Below are 24,534 nucleotides of genomic sequence, written 5' to 3'. Positions count from 1 at the left end.
AATACTATTTAAGTTTATTAAGTAGATGATTCTAATATTTATTAAGTATAATAACCACCCATTTTTCCTCTCATAGTCATTCTTAGATCTGAGTTCTTACAGTTAGTTCCTGTGGTAGCTGTAAATCACTAGAAATGGTCGAATTTCCTAGGCCAGGAATTTTTAGTTTGCAAATGTGTGCAAGTGTTTCAGTTGTTAAAAAGACTTGAGGGGGGAGGGAAGGTATGTGTCTACTCTGCTATGCAAAGAACATGCAACATCATGAAAGATTGCCTTGCCCAAAGTGCCATCATTGTCTTTCCTTGAGAAAACATTGCTTAAGCCAGCCTACCTTGGCTTTGAAAAAGAATGTGCATACATTCCTCCGTCTTGAGGTGGAACTGCCCATAAATTCCTTTTTCTCTGAGCTCTTATTTCAAGCAATCTGTTTGGTACATGGCCCAATTGACTACTAGGCCTTCCGTCATTCTGCATTGCTAGTTTTCACCACATAATGAATTAGTTTTGTTGTTCTTATTGTTATGAAGAGCTTACATTATGACTATAGATAATTCAAGTATAACAGTTATCTATATTGAACTCAAATCCTATTACCCAAAAATAATCATTGTTAACATTTTGGTTATTTCCCTTGTAGAAATCTCTTTAGCAGCCGGGCGTGGTGGCTCATGCCTGTAATACCAACACTTTGGGAGGCTGAGGCGGGTGGATCACCTGAGGTCAGGAGTTCGAGACTAGTTTGGCCAACATGGTGAAACCCTGTCTCTATAAAAAAAATACAAAAATTAACAGAACGTGATGGCGGCTGCCTGTAACAATCCCAGCTACTAGAGAGGCTGAGGCAGGAGAATCACTTGAACCCTGGAGGCAGAGGTTGCAGTGAGCTGAGATCGAGCCACTGCACTCCAACCTGGGTGACAGAGCGAGACCCTGTCTCAAGAAAAAAAAAAAAGGAACTATCTTTACCTCATAAACTTTTGAGAATGGGTGATATTATGCAAATACGATATTATGCATGCTGATTTGTATTTATTCAGCAATATGTTGCTGCCTTGCACACCCATGAGTGTTATACTGGATGATTCTAAAAAGAATTAAAGCCGAACGGATGTTAAAGAATATTTAGAGGCCGGGGGTGGTGGCTCACGCCTGTAATTCCAGCACTTTGGGAGGCCGAGGTGGGCAGATCACTTGAGGTCTGGAGTTCAAGACTAGCCTGACCAATGTGGAGAAACCCTGTCTCTACTAAAAATACAAAATTAGCTGGACATAGTGGTGGGTGCCTATAATCCCAGCTACTCAGGAGGCTGAGGCAAGAGAATTCCTTGAACCTGGGAGTCGGAGGTTGCAGTGAGCCTAGATCGTGCCATTGCATTCCAACCTAGGCGACAAGAGTGAAACTCTCGGGGGAAAGAAAAAAAAGAATATTTAGGCTGTTTGCAGTTGTTGCTATTATAAACAACAGTTATGAGTGTCTGTATGCACCTATCTTTGTGCTTTTACCTGATTACATCTTTATCTACTTAGCAAGGGATTAATGGATTAAATAAAAGATGGAGACATTTTTATCTATATCTATCTCCATTTACCTAGCTGAGAGAGAAAAAGTCTTCAAAAGGAACATTATGTTTAATATTTTATCAAAAATTATGAGTTCCTATTTACATACACCTTTAACAATGTTAGCTACCTAATTTCATCAGTTTTCTAGATCTCTGTAATTAGGTAAGTGATAAGTATTTTCTTTTTAAAACTTTGATAGTGGAGTTGAATATTTCCTAACATATTATTGACTTCTAGTATTTCATTAATTATGATATATTTTTATCAGAGTGATTTTCAGCGAGTTTTGGTTCTTGTCAAAGTCACGTGATTGTAGTAGTCGCTTATATGGACCCTTTTCAGACTGAGTGACCTCCAGGCAGCACTCTTGGCTCTTTTGTCATTCTTGAACTCTTTTATTGTCTTCCCTTACATGAGACCACTTAGACCTCCTCCTACCTCTCTGGATGCCACTTCTTACATTACTCCTGGCTTCCGTGATTAACCACCTCTCCATATAAAATTATCTGTGTACTTTGTATTGAGTTTTCTTAAAATTTCATTTACCATGATCAGCAGATTTATATCTGCAGCCCAGATTTCTTTTTTTGTTTTTTGTTTTTGCAGTTACAAGATTTAATAGAGTGAAAACAGAGCTCTCATACAAAGGGAGGGGACCCAAAGAGGGTAGCTGTTGCTGGCTCGAATGCCTGGGTTTATATCCCGATCATTGTCCCTCCTGCTGTGCTCTCAGGCGATAGATGATTGGCTATTTCTTTACCTCCTGTTTTTGCCTAATTAGCATTTTACTGAGCTCTCTAATACCTAATTGGTCGGGTGTGAGCTAAATTGCAAGCCCCATGTTTAAAGGTGGACATGGTCACCTTCCCAGCTAGGCTTAGGGATTCTTAGTCGGCCTAGGAAATCCAGCTAGTCCTGTCTCTCAGTCCCCACTCTCAACAGGAAAACCCAAGTGCTATTGGGGTGGTTGGCCGACGACCGCTCTAACTACTTCCTGCTGAACTGGGGTATAGTAGATGTTGTGCAGTTGAGATTTCACAGTTGTGATGTTGAAGGCATCGAGGGGTGCCTTCGATGTCATTAACATCGGAACATGAGCTAGCAGGCCAGTCCTGGGGTTCGTGGTAGATCTTAGTCATGGACTGCATCTGGGGCTCCATTTGTATTTAAGAACCATTTGTAGTTTTACAGCTTCGATTCTGGAAGAGACAGAATTAACAAGGAGGTTAAAGATACAGGTATTGAAATGTATGGCCCGCAGTGCAGAGAATTATTTCTTTGGTACACTTCACAGGCCCTGACTATCTGCTTGATAGTTTTGAAAAGGCCTGGTCCAGTAAATAATAATTTGGCCATCTGATGGGTGCTATCAATGCCTAAGTGAAAGGTTTGGTAAGGGTTTTAAGCAATTTCCATTGGTTAGTGCAGCCCAGATTTCACTTCTTCACTCCATGTCTATACATTCAAGAAGAACATAGGGCCAAATGTTTGGTATGACTTGCTTAGCATAAGCTGTACAACATCAGATGTCTGCTGAATCCGGACACGTAATGTAAGGATTGAAGCCAGCGAGGTGCATTCTTCTTATATAAATGCTTTGTTTAATTATTATGTAGAAATTTTCTAGACACTCACAATTTATCTTCTTCCATTGTTCTTTTTTTTTTTTTTTTTTTTTTTGATGTTGTCCAGGCTGGAGAGTTGGCTCACTGCAACTTCTGCCTCCTGGGATCAGGCAATTCTCTTGAGTAGCAGGGATTACAGGCATGTGCCTGCATGTCCAGCTAATTTTGTATTTTTAGTAGAGACGGAGTTTCCACCATGTTGACTAGGCTGGTCTGAAACTCCTGACCTCAGGTGATCTGTCCCAAAGTGCTGGGATTACAAGCATGGGCCACCACGCCCAGTCCCATTGTTCTTAAAACAGCAGCTATCTTGGTCTTTCAATATTACCTTGTGTATAGTAAATACAATAAATATATTAAGTTTACTTCTACCTTGAGAAAAACAGCAGGCACTCCAAAAACATTAGAAATGGCAAACAATACTTGGTCCTAATATCAGCAAAAATTTTAATGCAAGCTGTAGCAATATTATTAATATGTAATAAGTGTTTTATTTCATTAAACAGTGTAACTTTAAAAACATACCTCTCAAAAGTCTGTAGTTTCACTATCAAACTTTTCAGTTTTGTAATTTCTATCAAAAGCAATAGCAATAATTAGCCCAGAGTTTTTAGAAGATTATTATCTAAGTTTGTTCCATATCAGGGGAACCAGCCCCCAATATTTCAACGTAGGTTCTTTTCTATTTTCCCTAAGTGTTGGCTGGTCTGAGAAATAAAGAGAAAGAGTACAAAAGAAAGAAATTTTACAGCTGAGTCTCTGGGAGTGACATCACATGTTGGCCTGAGCCGCAAAACCAGCAAGTTTTTATTAGCGATTTTCAAAGGGGAGGGAGTGTACAAATCGGGTGTGGGTCACAGAGATCACATGCTTCAAAGGCAATAAAATATCACAAGGCAAATGGGGACACAGCAAGATCACAAGGCCAGGGCAAACTTAGAATTACTGATGAAGGCCCATGTCTTGCTGGGCACACATTGTCACTGATAAACATCTTAACAGGAAACAGGGTTCGAGAGCAGACAACCAGTCTGATTAGAATTTCTTCAGGCTGGAGTTTCCCAATCCTAACAAGCCTGGTGGCACTGCAGGAGACCAGGGCTTATTTCATGAACCCTTATCTACAACTGCATAAGACAGACACTCCCAGAGCAGCCATTTTAGAGACCTTCCCCTGGGAATGCATTCATTTTCCCAGGGTTATTCCTTGCTGAGAAAAGAATTCAGTGATATTTCTCCTATTCACTTTCTGAAAGAAGAGAAATATGACTCTGTTCTGCCCAGCCCCGCAGGCAGTCTGACTTTATGGTTATCTCTCTTGTTTCCTGAAAATCGATGTTGTCCTGTTCTTTTCAAGGTACCCAGATTTCATATTGTTCAAACACACATGCCTCACAAACAATTTGTGCAGATAACGCAATCATCACAGGGTCCCGAGGCGATATACATCCTCAGCTTATGAAGATGATGGGATTAAGAGATTAAAATAAAGACAGGCATAGGAAATTATAAGAGTATTGATTGGGGAAGTGGTAAATTTCCATGAAATCTTCACAATTTATGTTCAGAGACTGCAGTAAAGACAGGCGTAAGAAATTACAAAAGTATTAATTTGGGGAACTAACAAATGTCCATGAAATCTTCACAATTTATGTTCTTCTGCCGTGGCTTTAGCTAGTCCCTCCATTCGGGTTCCCTGTCTTCCCGCAACAGTTCCAGGTGGTTATATTCATTTAAAAGGGCTAAGTAAATCTCATGCATAAATTAATTGAGTGAAAATAGACTCCTGAAGGGGCTGACTTCTCCAAAAACTAATTTACTTACTAAACTGTATGCTGAAGTCTGAAGCCCATAGAGGGGATGATAAGCTAAGGAAAGTATAACTCAATTGAATTCTCATTTGCCTGTGTCTGCTAAAAAAGGTGACTATGGGTGGCCCTTTTAATTGAGAGATCTGAAATCACAAGTTAAATCAAGGTGATTATACACTAATACACAAACAAATAAAGGGAGTGGCTAATGAGTAGAGAGTGTTTGTCTTTTCAGCTTTGACCATTGTTGTATCCTTGGTGCCTAGCACAGTAGCTGGTGTAAGTATATACACTACAAACATTTGTTGTGTATATGAAAGTTATTAAGCTAACCGCTCAAACCTTCTACCTTAATTACAACGAAGTAAAATTAGAAAACAGAAATTCCTAATGTTCTCATTCTGCTCTTCTAATCAACTAATGCTTCTAATGGCTACGACTGAAACTTACAGGAGGACCCTTTGAATATGGAAAGTTAATTGAAGAAAAAAGCATCTAATCTATTGAATCCATGGAAAAAAAAAATGAGAGAGAATAAAATAATTTCTTCTAGCTAACATAGCTGTTGGGTGATTAAATTCAAATAGCGAGCATCAGAGTCCATGCTATTCAACCAGTCATGGATAAGTGGGTTAGCGAAGGAGGAAGCAATTGTAATAGCTACTCAAGTATAAAGCAAAAAGATCTATGAGTCAGGTCTGGTCAGTTCTGTAGTTGGTGATATCTAGGTAGAGTATCCACAAAATACTTGCGAAATGTTAGCAAGCCTGAAGAAACAACTATGTCCTGGAGGGGGAAGTATCTGGCATTGCATTGAGAATAATGAAATTAAATTTACTGAATAAAGGTTGTTCTTTGCTTCCATGATTAAGAGTATACTTTGGAAAGAACCAGACTTATAGTGATAGGATGTGGTGAAGGTGAGGATGTGGAACTAAAATGAAGTACACTATGGTGGGAGCGTGAAATGAAACAACTAATTTATATTATATTGGAAACATGAAGTATACAAGGCCAAGTACAGTGGCTTAAGCCTGTAATCCCAGCACTTTGGGAGGCTGAGGCGGGCGGATCACAAGGTCAGGAGTTCGAAACCAGCCTGACCAACATAGTGAAATCCCGTCTCTACTAATACTATAAAAATTAGTTGGGCATGGTGGTGCATGCCTGTAATCCCAGCTACTCAGGAGGCTGAGGCAGGAGAATCGCTTAAACCCGGGAGGTGGAGGTTGCAGTGGGCCAAGATTGTGCCACTGCACTCCAGCCTGGATGACAGAGCAAGACTCAGTCTCAAAGAAAAGGAAAAAATATACAGCAACATGTGTACATCTATATGTGTCATTCTTTGACATTTTATGTGACTCTTAGATTTTACATCTACTTTCTTTATTTTCTTTCATTTGCCAGAATCGATCTGTTCTGCAAATGCTGTTCTCAATTTCAGTATTATCTCAGTATTCAGTATTATTATTACCCTAACTATAATTACCTTTCTCTTTTCAGCCCCTGGAGGAACACGCATAGATGATGGTGACAAGACCAAGATGACCAACCACTGTGTGTTTTCAGCAAATGAAGATCATGAAACCATCCGAAACTATGCTCAGGTAGAGCCTATTTGAGAGATTGCCCTTGAGTCAGAAAGGAAGCATTTGAAGAGGATTAAGGAAAACTGTATGGAAGCTCTACAGCCCAGCCACTTTTTAAATAGGAATCTTAGAAAAAGCCTTTAAACATATGAAAATAATGGGCATCAAAACTACAAAAATAGGCCTAGCAGCGTGGCTTGAACCTATAATCCCAGCACTTTGGCCATGGCAAGTGGATCACTTGAGGTCAGGAGTTTGTGACCAGCCTGGCCAACGTGGTGAAACCCCATCTTTACTAAAAAATACGAAAATTAGCTGGATGTGGTGGTGGGTGCCTGTAATCCCAGCTACTTGGGAGGCTGAGGCAGGAGAATCACTTGAACCCAGAAGACAGAGGTTACAGTGAGCCGAGATCGTGCCACTGCTCAACCTGGGTGACAGAGTCAGACTCCATCTCAAAACAAAACAAAAAGAACTACAAGAATATAATGCTTTTTCTTTTCTTTTTTTTTTTTTTTGTTAACCTCTCATGGGAATTTATTCTTGGATCAGGAGAATTTGTTTTTCTTGTATACATGTTAAAGAATATGTGAGTATTAGTGTAAATTGAAAATAAAATTTGGGATTTTAATGTAATTTATTTCTTTTGCTTATTGTGTGTGAATTCCCTGCCTGGGTCATTCTTTCCCCATAAAGGGCAATTATTATTTTTACTCTTGGACTCCATCTTGATTACATTAGGAAACGAATACACCAAGAGTTGTAAGTAGGAGTATAGCCTGTGTGTAGGAGAAAAAGGAACTAGATTAAGAAATCATTTCCACAGTTATTACAATAACCAATATTTACAAAATCCCCATTTAAATAAAAACATCATTCCATTTAAGACTGTCTAGATCCTAATACAGTTGCAAACTGTGCTTCACAGTTCTAACATGACCGTAGGGGCCAGTCATCCTTTATTGCCAGTAAATTGTAACATTTTTTGCTCATCTGCTAGAAACATGTTTGTTGTTTACCTAGAGTAGAATCTGTCCTGCACTTTGCTCTCCTCCCCATCACATCATTATCTAAGTGGTTATATCTTTATAATGAAGAATTTGTTTTATCTTACATGTACATTTTGATCGTATTTGTTCCCCTAGGTCATGGTAGCATCTTTGAAATGCTTATAGTTTTTATATTACGTGTGAGCCTGTTTAACTATACACTTTTTTTATTGTAGATCTATGGTGTCATTACGGTGAGTTTCTATACCTCCTTCTGTGTCTTTTTGGTTGACCTAATATTTAATGGTTCTGTTTTATGTTTAGGTCTTCAATAAACTCATCAGGAGATATAAGTATTTGGAGAAGGCATTTGAAGATGAAATGAAAAAGGTAAAAATTCAAATATAATGCCTATCTGTTTTATAGTAATGAAATGGAGGTGGATACAAATTTTATAAGTGGCCAGACGCGATGGCTCACATCTGTAATCCCAGCACTTTAGGAGGCCGAGATGGATGGATCACAAGGTCAGGAGTTCAAGACCAGCCTGACCAAGATGCTGAAATCCCATCTCTACTAAAAACACAAAAATTACGCAGGCGTGGTGGCCTATAACCCCAGCTAATCGGGAGGCTGAGGCAGGAGAATCGCTTGAACCCGGGCAGCAGAGGCTTCAGTGAGCCAAGATCGCTCCACTGCACTCCAGCCTGGGCGACAGAGCAAGACTCCATCTCAGAAAAAATAATAATAAAATAAAATTTTACATGTACAATGATATTCCAAAAGTGCCATATACGTGGTAACATGTAGTGAGATTTTAATAAACGTTTGGTAAATAAATGAGTATGAAAGATCATTAGCTAATAGCTATAGAAAGAAATATGTGATTATTCTGGACTTTTTCCATTAATATTTAATGTAAGACAGTGTGCTTTGTTCAGTAAGAATAGTTTTACGGGGTATAATCTCTGACTGTGCAGAGGTTAAAATGAAAACTAGAATCAAGATAAAGTGATTTAAGTAGTTAAAGCCTACGAAAGAACATAGCATAGCAGCTAATGTTCAGCAAAATTCTTTAATTCTATGCAGTTTATCAAAGGGAATGGAAGCACCTCTTTGGAGATAGAGTGTATGGGTGTAAATCTCAGTAGTCTTTCTCATCAGTGAGATAGCTGTAGTAAGAGGATATACCTTATGGTTGTTGTGGGAATATCTGAAATAACATATAAGGAGCTCAGTGTAGTAATTGGTCTCTAGTCAAATCAACAGTAGCATCTCCTTAAAGATGTCCTCTTTAGAGTAATTGCATGTTCCCTCTTCCAGTTTATAACTCCTCTATTTATATATAGCACCACTGCCTTTACCTGTTTCAGATTTGTTCGTTACTTTGTCATTGTTTCCAGTTTTAGATATCTATCTAAAGTAAAACACCAAGTAACCATAACATATACTTGCTTCTTCCCTACTTACTCTCCCCACTCCTCTCCACACTAACCGCCCCCCACCCCACCCAGTTTAAAGTGGTTCCATGTATAATATTGAAGAGCAATTTGACGACAGTCATTAAAAGAAATGTTTCTTATATAACCCATGCCCCAGCCTTCATGGATTTATAAGAATCCATTAGCATGGATATATAAAGCTATATGTATAAAGATGTCACCACAGTATTGAAAAATAGCCTTAATGTTCATTGGTGGGAGGTGAAGACTGGTTAATTAATTTACAATCTATACAGTGGAATACTATGCAGTCTTTCATACATGTAGGCATAACTACATGTATTAATAAGGGAAAATGCCCATGACAAATTAAATGGAAATGCAAGGTGCAAAGCAACCATTTGGTAGTAGTTTGACCTGGGGCAGGCAAATTACTTAATATCTTTGTACCTTCGTATTCTTTTCTGTAATCGGAGATGGAGCCTGTTGTAGTTATTAATACGCATAAAGTGATCAGAAGAGTTGTCTGGCCCACTCAACAAGTTTTAGCTATCATTAGCATGTAATGCAGTGAAAAACAATATGTGTGTATACATGTAATTATGTTTTAATGTTGATTAATATAATTGAGCAATGTGGTTATTATTTTTATGATGACCTAATTTTTGTGCCATTTCTATGTGATTAAGTATATTTTAAATGAATATGGTCATATGCATGAACTTGAAGAAGTGGTGTTAAAATTTTATTTTAGAGGCTATTTTTTATTATTGTCATTTAAATGTTATTTTTATAATGGAGAAAAAGGACAAATTAACATGAACTGTCTATACTTACGTTAGTTCTTTCATTCTTCCCCATTCTTGATGCTCCTTGGAGCTTAAGCCTTTGAAACCCTCATTTCCTCATTCCCTGGCACTTACTTAGATGTTAACTTCTTTTTAATTTGTTGAGAATTTAATAGGTATAAATTGAGAGGCGAATGGACTGGTTTGGTTCCAGTTCTGCCACTTGCACATAATGTAAATAATCTATGATGTAATAATCCTTAAATTATTGGGGAATAGTAAGTTAATATTTTCTTACCCCCTACGCAGCTAGTGGAATAATCACGTCATCAGGATGGAGACACTTAAGTCTCTATCAATGCCAGTGAATTTTGCATTGGCACAGAATAATGGAAAATCAGCAAGGCTCCTGTAGTGATAGTGGCCCCTGAGGAATTTCCATGGCAAGCCTAATAACTGGTGAAATGGAGAAAGTAACAGTAGAATGTAGTCAAAGCACAAGGCAGAGGAGAGTTAGGAGAGAGAAGGACATCCCACAGGGCTGAGTACTATAGGAAAATATAATATAGGAAGGGGGTTTTTTGTTTTGTTTGCTTTGAGCTTACATTCAAATTTTTCTAGGGTTGCTACTTTTTCAGTTCCCTGCCTCTGGGGCAAGAGAATCTAAAAGTGTACCCAAAAAACATCAAGAACCTAGAAAACCCCTTTCTCCCTCAACAGTCTTGTTTTGAAGACTGTTGTATTCTGTGAGCTCAGAAAAGTATATATTAAATGTCAAAAGCTTAACTTCGACTCTTTCCTGGTTTTTTGTTTTTTTGTGGGGCTTTTTCTTTGTTTCTGTTTTTGCCGTAAAAATTCTATTCAGAGAAAATGGGCATATGTAGCAGGGGAAGAGGTAGTCACCCAAAGAAGTGGAAAAACTTGAAAAACAATACATTTCAGAAAACATGTCCATCGTGTATACTTAATCCTTTTGCATGCACATAGTCAAACATAAATCCATCTGTTTACATATCATCCAAAGATCTCTTTTCCTTTCCGTGAATGTTATCTACAGTTGTGAGTAAATGAACTGAGAAGAAAGGAACCTGCCTGCTCAAGTCACTTTCCACAGCATCCAATTTATCATGAAATGAATTACTATGCTTTGCATATGACCTTCTGTGTGTGTGCCACGTAGCCATGGATGTTCACACTGTTTATCTTCCCACTTCAGTCCTTTGCTTCATAGACATGGTTCCTTTTTTTTTCTTTTCTTTTTCTTTTTTTTTTTTTTTTTTTTTTTTGACCCACAGCTTCTCCTCTTCCTTAAAGCCTTTTCCGAAACAGAGCAGACAAAGTTGGCGATGCTGTCAGGGATTCTGCTGGGCAACGGCACCCTGCCCGCCACCATCCTCACCAGTCTCTTCACCGACAGCTTAGTCAAAGAAGGTAATGAGGCTCCTGTTTTCTCGCCTGTCAGACAACAAAAGAAAAATAAACCCACAGATAGTTATAAAAATGCCAGTTGCTCCTTTTGGTGTCCTCTACTACTCATTCTTCACATAAAAGAATATCTGTGTATGTGTGTATATTGCCTTTCAAATAATAAAAGGAGTGGACATGTTAATTGTAGGAAATTTGAAGGAAATGCACACCTGTACAAAGACATATTAAGAAAGACTAGTAGCATATTAAAATCTCATGGAAGACTTGATGCCTAGGTCAAATACCCTGAAATCGATTTGGTAACCTTTTTGCCCTTCGATACAAAATGGCAGCCTTTAACTCTCACCCCTATTGTAAGAACAAAAACTGTTCCCCTCTCAAGGTCTAGAGAAACTGATGCTCAGATACTCATTTTGATTGCACTTTTTAAGATACTCATTATCTCAATTTTAGAAAACAGTTTTAAGTCTGCTGCAATAGAAGGAGTCTTATTTTAATTTTAAGGCATTAAGAGTTGGATAGGCATGCATACCATGATGGTTATAGAATAAAACAAAAGTGGGCTGTTTACTTGTAGGAGGATAATGATAGTCAAATTACAATGCAACACAAAACAGTTATTTTTCCTTAAAAATAAATTAAAAGAGCTTTTGTGCGAACATCTGTTTCTTCTGAGAACTTAAAAAGTTTTCCTCCTACGTATATGAAGTCCTAGCCTCATTCATGCCTGTAGTGAAAGGGGTTATAGTTTTCTTGTAGCTAAGAAAAGAATAGTAAATTGAGAGTCAGTTGGTCTTATTCAAAGACTCTAGTTTTTAGCTTAAAATCACTCAGATTTATGACAATTCAGACTCTGTAATTGTTGGATGTTATTAGTATTATGACATTTTAAAGTATTTCCCTGAAGAAAATTCACAGTACAACACATCTTATTTTTGCTATTAGCCATTTTGCACACAGAAAATCAACATAGTATATAAATGTTAACCATTAATTATTTTAAATTATCCTAGCCAACATAACAGAAAATAATTGCCTTTCTAGTTATTTTAAAAACCTAAGTGATGTCTGTAACTTCCTTTGTAATATATCCAAAAATTACATTATTAGATGGATAGATATGTCATAAAGCAAATACGGCAAAATATTAGTTATAGAAACTAGATGGTGGGCATGTGAGTGGTCATTGTTCAGTTTGTTCAACTTTTCTGTATGTCTGGAAATTATTATAGTAAAATGTTTGGGGGGTGGTGAGGAGAAAAATAACTTTGCTATGGAAGTAGTATAGTGCCTCTGTTATATGGCTTTTCCTTAAACCCTACCATCTTTTACAAACTAGAGGTTTAAACTCATGCTTCCTAATTGGAAAAGCATTGAAAAAATGGCTGGGTATAGTAACTCATGCCTGAAACCCTAACACTTTGGGAAGCTGAGGTAAGAAAGTTGCTTGAGGCCAGGAGTTTGAGACCAGTCTGGGAAACATAGCAAGACTCTCTACTCTTAAAAAAAAAAAAAAAATTAAAAACTAGCCAGGTGTGTGACACACCGTGCAATCCCAGCTGCTCAGGAGACTAAGGCAAGAGGATTACTTGAGCCCAGGAGTTTGAGGCTACGGTGAGCTATGATCACATCATCTTACTACAGCCTGGGCAACAGAGAAAGACTATCTAAGATAAAAAAAAAAAAAAGAAATAACAAAAATGGTTAAGAAATTAATCATTTTCCCCAACTCATCCAATACATGAGCAAGGGAGATGGGATTATCCTACTCAGTAGAGGAGTAACTATAAAGAAAGTTAAATCTCAATTTTCGGCTCCTAGTTTCAAGCATAGTTTTTCTTTACTTACAATACAGATTACAGCCTAGTATTAATTTATATTAAATTTTATATTGGTTGTATGAGCTAATGATAATGCTAAAAATTCATCTTAACAAGTTGTTTAACATGAACTTTCAGTTAAGATGTAATGCATGTTTTGTTGTCATGGCCATTTTTTTTTTAATTAGTTTCTCTGCTTATTCAAGGGAAGAAAATCAGGTTTAGTTGGTGTCTATATGAATAATAGACGAATTAAATGCTTTGACTTTCCAGTTACTGAAAGACCTGGGTCAAATTGGTATATAAGGACATGTATTTCTTATGTAACAATAAATGGAAAATTAGGACAGACCTCAGGCTGAACAGCAATATCATTCAGGACTTAAGTATTTTTCTCCTGTTATCATTCATAACATTAACTTCATCCCAAGGATGCTGCCCCCTCTTGTTATAAGATGTCTGCTGATACAGTTATGGCATATTCTTCCTGGTTCCAGTTCAGTGAAAGAACACTTCTCCTGAACACAGGATAATTTATCTTTCCTTCAGCTGATTGGCTGACACAGACTGCATGACCAGTATAGGTCCAGTAGCAATTGCCAGGGGGGTGCCTTGGGCAGATGAGCTTAAGCGAGGTCACTGAATTAATCATCAGAAAGAGGTGGTACCAGAACTTAGGCTAATGAGTAGTCACTTGGACTGGATAAAATGGGACCTCTTTTAGGAAAGAGGTAGAGAATAGAGGCTGCTTAGGCTACATTATCATTAGCTCATAACAATAGTAGAACCTTTAGTTTAGAAAAATCAGTTAAATGTTTCAACTACATCTTAACTCCTCATTAAATAACCACAACATAAATTTAGAAATTTGAAGTGTTCATAGAACTGTCTTCTTGTTATCTGATTATTTCTATTTGGAATTAAGTGGTAATGTAAATGTGGACATGTGATTGAATGGTTTCCTGATTTAACATAACTAGCTTAATAACGATTTTTTTTTAAATCCAGAAAAGTTTAACTTGAAACAGCCTTGATATTTTTATAGCTTAACTCAAGAATATTTTAAAATGCTTTTTATAGCTGGGCGCAATGCCTCATTCCTGTAATCCCAGCAATTTGGGAGGCCAGCGCAGGTGGATCACCTGAGGTCAAGGGTTCAGGACTACCCTGCCCAACGTGGCAAAACCCTGTCTCTACTAAAAATACAGTAACTAGCTGGGTTTGGTGGTGCATGCCTGTAATCCCAGCTACTTGAGAGGCTGAGGCAGGAGAATCACTTGACGCCAGGAGGTGAAGATTGCAGTGAGCTGAGGTCATGCCACTGTGCTCCAGCCTGGGCAACAGAGTGAGACTCTATCCCCCCCCCCCAAAAAAATAGAAATAAATAAATAAATAAAACGCTTTTTATAAAAAGTAAAACTAAGGTAAATGATGTATGTTCATCTATTCATAGCAGTACTTACTATATCTATCACTATCAGTGTTCTTGTACTGGCATCCTTTATTAGCAAATTACTTGATAAAGGTGACATTACAGTTTTGTGTCTCCTAATTTTCTTGTGCCTCAAGATCACTGTTATAAACATGAAATACATATGAACCAGAGGGTGAAATAAAGGCAATAACACCGAAGATACTGGGTGTTAAATATGTTTTTGACCAAGGTAAAATAACTTACAGTTAGACCAGGTTGGATTCAAAGAGTCCAAATTTGAAAAATATTTTAATTTATTTTCCTTTTCCTGAAAATGTTCTATTTTGCGTAATAAGAAGAGGAGAATTTGCCTAGAGGTCTATTGACTCTTCCTTTGTACCAAATTTAGTCTTTTAGTTATTTACCCATTTCAGGACACCTGGGTGCTTTGCACACCATCACAATTGGTTTTGCTCATAAAAGGAATGAAATTCTCTTTTGTTTTTGAACAGGCATTGCGGCCTCATTTGCTGTCAAGCTTTTCAAAGCATGGATGGCAGAAAAAGATGCCAACTCTGTTACCTCGTCTTTGAGAAAAGCCAACTTAGACAAGAGGCTGCTTGTAAGTGTTTTCTGGTTAAAGGGTTGTATGTATGATGCCTTTCTTGGAGCTTAAGCAATGCCTGCAATGTAGTATATGAGTAATATCCCTGGATCTATGTTGACTTGGAGCACTGTTCCTTTTATTTCTGTGTAATTGTTAGTAGAAACTGATTTCATTTTAATCTTTATTTTGTCACCAAATGGCACAATAAAATTAAAGAATTGTGAGGAATATAGACTTCCAAATTTGTAAGTTTGTTGACATAGTATTAATATTTATCAGAATTAAGACTTTCTTTTATAGCCATAACTTTTTTTTTTTGGAGACAGAGTCTGGCTCTGTCACCCAGGCTGGAGTGCAGTGGCACAATCTCGCTCACTACAACCTCTGCCTCCTGGGTTCAAATGATTCTCCTGCCTCAGTGTCCTGAGTAGGTGGGATTACAGGCGCTCTCCACCACACCCAGCGAATTTGGGGATTTTTTTAGTAGAGACGGGGTTTCACCATGTTGGCCAGGTTAGTCTCAAACTCCTGACCTCAAGTGATCTGCCCACCTCAGCCTCCCAAAGTGCTGGGATTACAGGCATGAGCCACCGCACCCAGCCTATAGTCATAACCTTCTAGACATTTTAAGGTTTTAATATGATAAAAATTTCATCAATCTCACTTAATCAAATACTTGTGATCTCTATCTTGAGTAGCAGTCAGACTGTGCTCATCTCAAATGTGTGTTAAATAGTTTGCTAAAAAAATAAAAGTTTAAACAAGATTTCCTTGGAAATACTTAAGCTGTTGCAGAAAGTAAACAAGTTAATTGTGTCACAGTTGCTTGATTATATTTTTATTTCTCCATCTTTGTGTTTTTCTAAGAAAATCCAGAAAAATGTTTTGTTCTTATAATTTCTTTTTTTTTTTTTTTTGCCACACAATATCTCATTTTATTATTATTTTCTATGTGCTCCCTACAATTTCTTTCTTCTTGATGCAGCAGCTATGAAATGCCAAGATTTCTCTGGGTGGAATTGCTTTTACAGTTCTAGGATAAGGTGTAAAAATAAGACACATCCCTGCCATCTTCTTTTCACCTGGCCTTTTCTCTGTTGTTCTCTTCCAATGTGTTTCAGTGTCCAAGAGTCCAATCCCATGAGATAATTCTAAGGCTATCGCTCTTCCTTAAGGACACATGAAAGTAATTTTAAATGTAAATACTTGCAATTTAAATCACTTAAGAATACTTTGTTTCTTGAAGTTTACCTTAAATAGATTTGTGTGTTTAAAGTTTTTACATTATGGTAAAAGTCTAGGTTCTAGCTCATAATAATTTTCATTCCTCATATGTTTACTGAATGCCTACCCTGTGCTGGGCATGGTACAACAAGCTGCAGAGCCAGGAGAGAACAGGATAGAAAAGTTGCCTGCCCTTGTTGAAACCTACTTTCTAGTGGACTTAGGGCAAATCCCTGTAAACAGAAGCAAAAGTCACAGAAGATAAGTGAATAGGTTGCTGAGGAAGGTGGAGGTTCATACAAAGGGAACATATTTCTTGTCCATGAGGCTGTGGGTTGTCTATAGGTTAGCTCTATCTTGGCTATGCCTTTTCATTCAGGCACAGGCTGAGGGAGCAGCTCCCATTCTGTCTTCATGGCAGAGTACCAGAACACAGAGACTGAACTGAACCTCTCAGGTATCTTAAAAACTCACCTATGGATGCTGCCATGCCTGGCAATAGACTGGGAAAATCCAGTCCACTAATAGGCTGCTTCTCCACCTCTGCAGATAGACATAGCAAGGAGGGGGTTCTCTTAATACTCTTGAAGTAGAGGAGGTGGATGATTGGGAAAAAAGATACAAGCTATCTGGTTATTTCTTAAAGCAGTAATTTTCTTAAAGATATTCACAATTATAGCCCAGTTAGCTTAATTAGGTGGCTTCATTTACAAAATTCATTTTCTTTTTGGAAACACATGCCATCTACCTGTTTTTACTAGGTTTGTTTGTGTTTGTGTGTATACATGGAACATAGGTGGTGGTTTCTGCGAGAAACACATAAACTGGGTGAGAACAGGGTAGTTACCTCTGCACTATGCCTGCCTGATATTTGTTGAATCAATAAGAGAATGAAGAACTAGTGAGTCAGTTCCACTCTTTAGGAGGAAATTTTGTTTCATGAACATATACAACAAAATTCTCTTTAACTTTGAACTACTACATTTTAGGAAAATTAGTATATTACCAGACTTTAGCTATCACCCACTATTATAACACAGAAGAAAGAACAATTTATAGCAACTCAGAGAGGAGAGGGAATGGGAAAAAACACTCTTATTACTGACAAAGCAAGTGGTGATTAAGAAATTAAAGATATTGCTCTCTTCCTTTATTTATTCAATAAGTATATATTGATTATATTATATGCCGGAAACTTCCAAGAGCTGGGGAGATTGAAAAGAACCAAATGAACAGACCCTTTCCTTCATGAAGCTTATATTCTGTTTCAGGAGAGTGGGCCATAAACTAAAACCCAAAAAACATGTATTATAATAAAGGTAAAAATTAAGGAGGGGCCCAGTGTGGTGGCTCACACCTATAATCCCAGCACTTTAGGAGGCAGAGGCAGGTGGATCACTTGAAATCAGGAGTTCAAGACCAGCCTGACCAACATGGTAAAACCTTATCTCTACTGAAAATACAAAAAATTAGTTGGGCGTGATGGTGCACACCTGTAATCCCAGTTCCTCGGGAGGCAGGAGAATTGCTTGAACCCAGGAGGTGGAGGTTGCAGTGAGCTAAGATCACGCCACTTCACTCCAGCCTGGATGACAGAGCAAGACTCCATCTCAAAACAAAATTAAGTAGGAAAGAGTTAAAGAGCTTCCAAATGTGGGCTGTGATATTCAGTGGTGGAAGGCTGTCTGTGATAAGATGACATTTGTGTAAAGACTTGAGGGAGGTGTGGAGCGAACTGTTCAAGTATCTCCACATAGAGCATTCCAGGCAAAGGGAATGGGGAATGGGAAGGCCCATGTTGGGGACAGCAAGGGGAGAGCAGGTAAGAGTGAAAGTTTAGATAAGCTCAGAGATGTAGCAAGGCCTGTATCATCTAGGGCTTTGGCTTGTATTCCAAATGAGATAGAAAGCTTTTGGAAATTCTCTGCAGAATGGTGTGTAATGTGATTTTGAGTCTCAACAGGATCACTCTTGCTGTCACTTTGGGAATAGACTCAGGAGCAAGAGCAAAAGCAGGGAGACCTTAATCTAGGGATGAGATGATAGAGATTTGTACCACGGTAGAGTTTCTCTAAAAAATACAAACCATGTTCCAAGTCAAAAAATGACACGGTATGGTTTTGACTGGCTTCCCCTCAACTTAATCTGAATAATAATTTTCAATGTATTCTATACTATTCATAAGAATTTGGAATGTAGTTCATAAGTGATATGTGTGAGTGATATGAACATAACTTTAAATCAAACTTTGCAGTCACATTCTTCCTAAATAGAATATTGAGTGCTAGCACAGAGTAATGGAATAAGTATTGACTTTGGGGCACACAGCTCTGTTCTTAAATATTTTTGGCAGCATAAATTGGGTCAAGCTGCTTAACCTTGTTGAAACTTAGTTTATCATCTAGAAAAAATGTCTGCTTTACACAGTTGTTATGAGGAAAGTGCCAGTACATTTTGATTCATAGAAGAAACTCAATAAAAATACATTAGTTCCCTGCCCTGGAGATTTGGAAGATGTGGAGTGGTAGAGGAAATATCAGTGATGCAGTTTCAGTGTGGTATAAAATGTTTGCTTTATTATGAATGCATGTTTGATAGCTGCTCCCACCAGCTCTCTTCTGACATTTTGAAACATATGACTCAACAGGGGAAATTAATAGGATGATAGAACATTGAAATTTGAATCCTGACATAGGAGCTCTCCAGCTGTGTTCCTATAGGTGGTGACAAACACATTACAGATCTACTGAGGCTTTTCCTGGAACCACATAGCCATTGGCCATAGTATGCAAATCTAACCAATACAAAAGCCTGGATATGTTTTTTAGACCCTGCAGCAGTCTGAAAAATGTGAGAACTTTGAAAATCATCTTAATTTCATAGATGGGTGTTGAACTCACCCAGGATTAGATCATGACTAAGTGTTACTGAGATTCTGCCAAACTGTGTAGGGTAAAATGGAAATGAGGTGAAAATATGAGAGCAGCTATGGTATATTGCTCTTTTTGAAAATTTCCATCAGAATTATGTAATAAACTAGAATTGGTATGGTAGGTGTCTTAGACCTTTTTTATTACTTACAACAGAACACCTGAAACTGGGTTATTTATACAGAAAAGGAACTTATTTCTTACAGTTATGGAGTCCCATATCAAGGGGTTGCATCTGGTGAGAGCCTTCTTGCTGGTGGGGACTCTGCAGTGTCCCACGAAGGCTCAGAGTATCACACGGCGAGGGGGCTGAGTGTACTAGCTCAGGTCTCCCCTCCTCTTTTAAAGCCACCAGGTCCCCTCCCAACATAACCTATTAATCCATGAATGGATTAATCCATTCATGAGGACAGAGCCCTTATAATCCAGTAGCTCTTTAAAAGCCTCACCTCTCAATACTGCCACAGTAGGGTCCAAGTTTATCTCAATTGCTTACCTTTTTTTTCTTTTTCTTTGTGAAACTGCCTAATTTCAGAAGATGTTTAGCTCAATCGCTCAATAAATAGACCAGCGATTTGTTGTTTTGTAAAACAGTCTTATTCTTTTCTTCCAAATATGAGATATTCTAAGTGAAATGAAGATTTTCTCCTTTATGCTTGCTGAAATTTGAATGGCTTTGTGTATAACAGTCTCCCTTTTTCTCTTTCAGGAACTCTTTCCAGTTAATAGACAGAGTGTGGATCATTTTGCTAAATACTTCACTGACGCAGGTCTTAAGGAGCTTTCCGACTTCCTCCGAGTCCAGCAGTCCCTGGGCACCAGGAAGGAACTGCAGAAGGAGCTCCAGGAGCGTCTTTCTCAGGAATGCCCGATCAAGGAGGTGGGAGAACATGGGCAGACATCACTGCAATATACATGAATGAGAGGAATTATATGGGCTGTGTAGCAAAGGCTTTCCTTAAAAAGTCTGCCCTATGCTTATTGCTGTAAATTTATCCACTTATTCCTACCACTTAAATTAACTCAGCTTCAAAGTATAGATTTAGAATCCTCAAGTTTTGTTAACACTCTAGGATGGTCCAGAAATTAATAGTGATTTCCACACAAATGACATTTTACCAGGCTGCTATGATTTTCAAAATATTTCATCTGTCAAATAGATTTGACTATCCACTATTAGTATAGCCCATTATATGGTAGTTTTTAAATTTTGTTGCAGATTATCTAACTTGATTAAGCATTTGTCTAGTGTTTGGAATTAACACTGGATTTTTTGTTCATCACTCTGTATGAATATGTAGGCTTTTCATTTGAAAAAAGCTTGAATTCTTATCATGGGAAAAGACTAGTTGGATGTGTGACTTGTTTAATCCCACTCACACTTGAAATAGCTGTGTTTCCCTATAATGTAAAAGCTATCTTTTTTATAATATGCATATACACAGTTCGTATATACATGCTATAGTTCACAAAGCTATGACTATATCTTTTTTTTTTATTTTTAATGTATCTGGAGAAAACTTTCTATTTGAAGTTTTAAATCTTTCCCACAACAACCTAAAAATTAATATAAAGCCTCCTTTCTTTTTTTCCATCTGCTCCAAAATGCCTGACCTGCACCTCCTTCCATGCTCCAAGCCCTGCATGGTTAAAGGCTGGAGAATGTAGGACTGATACTATCCAGCAGGTGGAGGTGTTGGAATGACAAATATTCTTAAGTCTCATGATATTAAGGAAAGCAGTATGTTTAGTCATATTTCTTCAAGCAAGAATTTGTACATGATTTTCCATGGGGCATAACGATCATCAAAAGTAATGATTGAAGAATAAATTGCGGAGAATGGACCTGTACAAACCCAAGATGGTATCCATCAAGAGGTTTTAAAGTTTAGGGATGGAGATAAAAGTTCACAACTCTATTGCCTTCTTTAAATCTCCAAAAAGTCAAACTGGCCCAAGTATCCCTACTCTACTAGACTCCAAGGGGTTTCTCTATGAGGAAACAAAAATCCTCTCTTACTCCACATTATCCAGCAGCTCCTGACCAGAGCTAAGCCTATTAATTTTGGTACTAAAAATAAGTGCTTGAGAACAAATCATTGTATTTTTTCTCCCTCTTCCAGTCTGAGAATGCAGACAAGGAAAGGAGAAGCCAAGCAGATTGTTTCTTAGCTGCCCCAAAACGTTGACTCACTGGGCAGCTAGCGGGGAGGAGGGAGCTCTCCATCTGCCTGTTACTTTCTGACCCCATTTCCATGAAATGTAGGTGGTGCTTTATGTCAAAGAAGAAATGAAGAGGAATGATCTTCCAGAAACAGCAGTGATTGGTCTTCTGTGGACCTGTATAATGAATGCCGTTGAGTGGAACAAGAAGGAAGAACTTGTTGCAGAGCAGGCTCTGAAGCACCTGAAGGTAACAGCCCTTAGCAAGGAACTGACCCAGCCAAGGGCAAACTGCAGCTTTTTTTTTTTTTTATTGAGACAGTCTCATTCTGTTGCCTCGGCTAGAGTGCAGTGGCACAGTCTGGGCTCACTGCAACTTTGAACTCCTGGACTCAAGTCATCCTCCCTCCTCAGCCTCCCAGCTAGCTGGGACTACAGGTGCTTGCCACCACATCTGGCTAATTTCTTCATTTTTTGATAGAGATGTTGTTTCGCTATGTTGCCCAGGCTGGTCCTGAAATCCTGCATTCAAGCTATCCTCCTGCCTCGGCCTCCCTAAGTGTTGGGATTGTAGGCATGAGCCACCACCCCTGGCCCAAATTTGTCTTAATTGAGAGTATGACAAATGGGTTCCAACTACAATTACCCCAGACTCAGACTAAACATATACTCCCTAACTTTTTTCAAGTTTGCACCCACCGTTCATGAGAACATAGCAGTGAATAAACTGTCCATGTTACTTTGATCAGGGAAGGCCCTTTAGAAGAGATAAGTATTGAATTGAGTAAGTCTCAGAAAAACAATGGCTGTGCATCAGTGTCAGAAAGTCAAGGATATTTCTAAATGAATGCTTTTTATCCCAGCACCTCATCAAGATTCTTTCTCTGTACCCACTAAGAGTCCATGAGAATCTGCCTATATTAAAGATAATTGCTATGCCTGCTATGTCTAAGAGATACTGTGAAAATGCAGTCATATCCTCTACAATGTCCGTTGTATTACTGGACTGTGGCTCTGCCATTGAGAAAGTGTGAATCTTCTTCCCAGTTCCCTCACAGGTCTGCCATACTGCTTTGTTCCTACTGTTCTGTTCCCCTCACCCTGTTGGACACAATATGATGATAACAAGGTATTAATCCTAAAGTCAGTCTTTTCTAAGCAACCCTCCAGGTTATTGTTATGGTTCCAGCAGTGTCAGCTGTGTACCTCCCACGCAAGTGATGCCTTTTACTCTCCACTTCTGTTCTAGCAATATGCTCCCCTGCTGGCCGTGTTCAGCTCCCAAGGCCAGTCAGAGCTGATCCTCCTCCAGAAGGTTCAGGAATACTGCTACGACAACATCCATTTCATGAAAGCCTTTCAGAAGATTGTGGTTCTCTTTTATAAAGGTATCCATCCATGTGCCACTGCTGTGCTTCTGTGTTTTGCTGAAGCTCTTTGAGGGGCAGAGCAGGGAATGAGGCAGAGGAGGTCGTGGGGCTCTGTTTAGAGATGGACAGCAAGATGCTAATTTGTGGAAGTTTTATTGAGGCAACCATACCACGTAGAGAGAGGAGGCATACACGCCACATATGTGTTGGCTTGGAAACCCTGCCTAGGCCCCTGGGCACTTTTCATTGGTAGATGAACTGGTAATTGTTTCTTGGGGATGGTGGAAAATAAATGTAATTATATAAAATTGAGCCTGTTTTTGAATTGTAAGGATTAGCTCTAATAACAATGATTATCAAAACACTATATATATTATGTTCAGACCCTTTTAGGTACCATAAATCTGACTTTAAAATTACTGAAGTAATTAGCCTTTTTACTTTGTATTTTAGTTACTTGGCCCAGCCATTCTTCTATTTTCCAAGGGAATGGCTATTTTTAGGTTTTCACATTTACTGTCTTTTCATTGTATTTATAAGGATTAGGTTGCCATGACAACTGGCACTAAAAAATGAATGCTAAAGGTTTTAACTGATCTCAATCTGTATACCTACAGCATACCAAAATGTCCTAGGCTATTTTTTGGGCCTAAATTTATATAGTTTTGTGAAGGAGAAAAAGGAACACTTAAGAAATGATACATTTTGAACATTATAACATGTTTATGTTATTATATTGATAAATATCATGATATCAGAAAAGTTAACCAGCCAAATGTTTATTTTCTCTTTAATGTGTTCCTAAATTTGTCTATTTTGAATTATATCTTGGGAATTTGGAAAATAAAAGTTGTACATAAATAATGGCTCTTTTAAAAATGCTTAATAGCATTTCACAATGAATTTTAATTGGCCACATAGATTCTTCAAATGAATGGATCTTGTCCACAAGTGTTTGGGTGATATTTTACTTTTTCAGAGCACAAAGTATTCAGCAACAATTATAATAGTAGGAAAATATGATGGCCACCCATTGCCACTTGAGGTTCAGTAATTGGTGTTTTCTCCAACCAAATCTGAGTTGGGTCTTCTTGGATTTAGTTATAAGATAGCAGTGCCCTAAAACTAGGCCCCACCCAATGATACCCAAAGTGATCCACCCATCAGAACCAAACCTTCAAGCCATGTTACCAACTCATAGATGGTACCCAGCAGCCAAGAATGAGAAGTGGAGCCCAACCTTCCGTGGCCACAGCTGGCTCCATTTGTAAAACTGGCAGAGAGGCTTATGGAACAGGTTTCACTGTTTTGAGGGTGGTAAATTTTTTCCACTACAGAAAACCAAACTGTTCATAAACTAGTTACCTGAACATAGTTTGCTTTCTTGTCATTTAAAAGATAACTCAACCAGTGTTTCTCACCAAATTTTTTTTTTTAACTGAGACATCATTGTTTGAGTCTCATCTTCAGGAGCACCCTATCTTATTATTGCAATGAAATCACAAAGAATCAGCAAACCCCTTGTTATGGGAAATGGCATCTAGGTGGCATATGAACTATTAAAATCCTATAGATTTCTCATTTTAACCACTAATGCCAACCTCCTTTTCCTTTAGACTTCTTATAACAACTACTGACAGGTAGTAAAACTGGCTACTTTGAGTTTTTTCTCATTCATCAGCCCCAGATGCTAAGGGTCAGTATGACCTGAAATTATAAAACCTTTTTATAAAGGTATCCATCCATGTGCCACTGCTGTGCTTCTGTGTTT

General features: G+C 38.1%; 1 protein-coding gene across 2 annotated transcripts in view; it reads left to right on the top strand.

Moving 5' to 3' along the window:
- The window catches only part of BZW2 (basic leucine zipper and W2 domains 2), a 59,446-nt gene that overhangs the window by 28,199 nt on the left and 6,713 nt on the right, over positions 1 to 24,534 (top strand). For both annotated transcript variants that reach the window (XM_023215909.2, XM_023215910.1), the window contains exons 4-10: positions 6,503 to 6,606; positions 7,902 to 7,967; positions 11,103 to 11,238; positions 14,982 to 15,091; positions 19,940 to 20,110; positions 21,497 to 21,643; positions 22,643 to 22,781. In XM_023215909.2, the coding sequence (XP_023071677.1) occupies positions 6,503 to 6,606; positions 7,902 to 7,967; positions 11,103 to 11,238; positions 14,982 to 15,091; positions 19,940 to 20,110; positions 21,497 to 21,643; positions 22,643 to 22,781 (873 nt within the window). The remainder of the gene's footprint in view (positions 1 to 6,502; positions 6,607 to 7,901; positions 7,968 to 11,102; positions 11,239 to 14,981; positions 15,092 to 19,939; positions 20,111 to 21,496; positions 21,644 to 22,642; positions 22,782 to 24,534) is intronic.

Source organism: Piliocolobus tephrosceles, chromosome 8 (genome assembly GCF_002776525.5).
Source record: "Piliocolobus tephrosceles isolate RC106 chromosome 8, ASM277652v3, whole genome shotgun sequence".
Taxonomy (NCBI): Eukaryota; Metazoa; Chordata; class Mammalia; order Primates; family Cercopithecidae; genus Piliocolobus; species Piliocolobus tephrosceles.
This window is presented reverse-complemented; position numbering and strand designations above follow the sequence as displayed.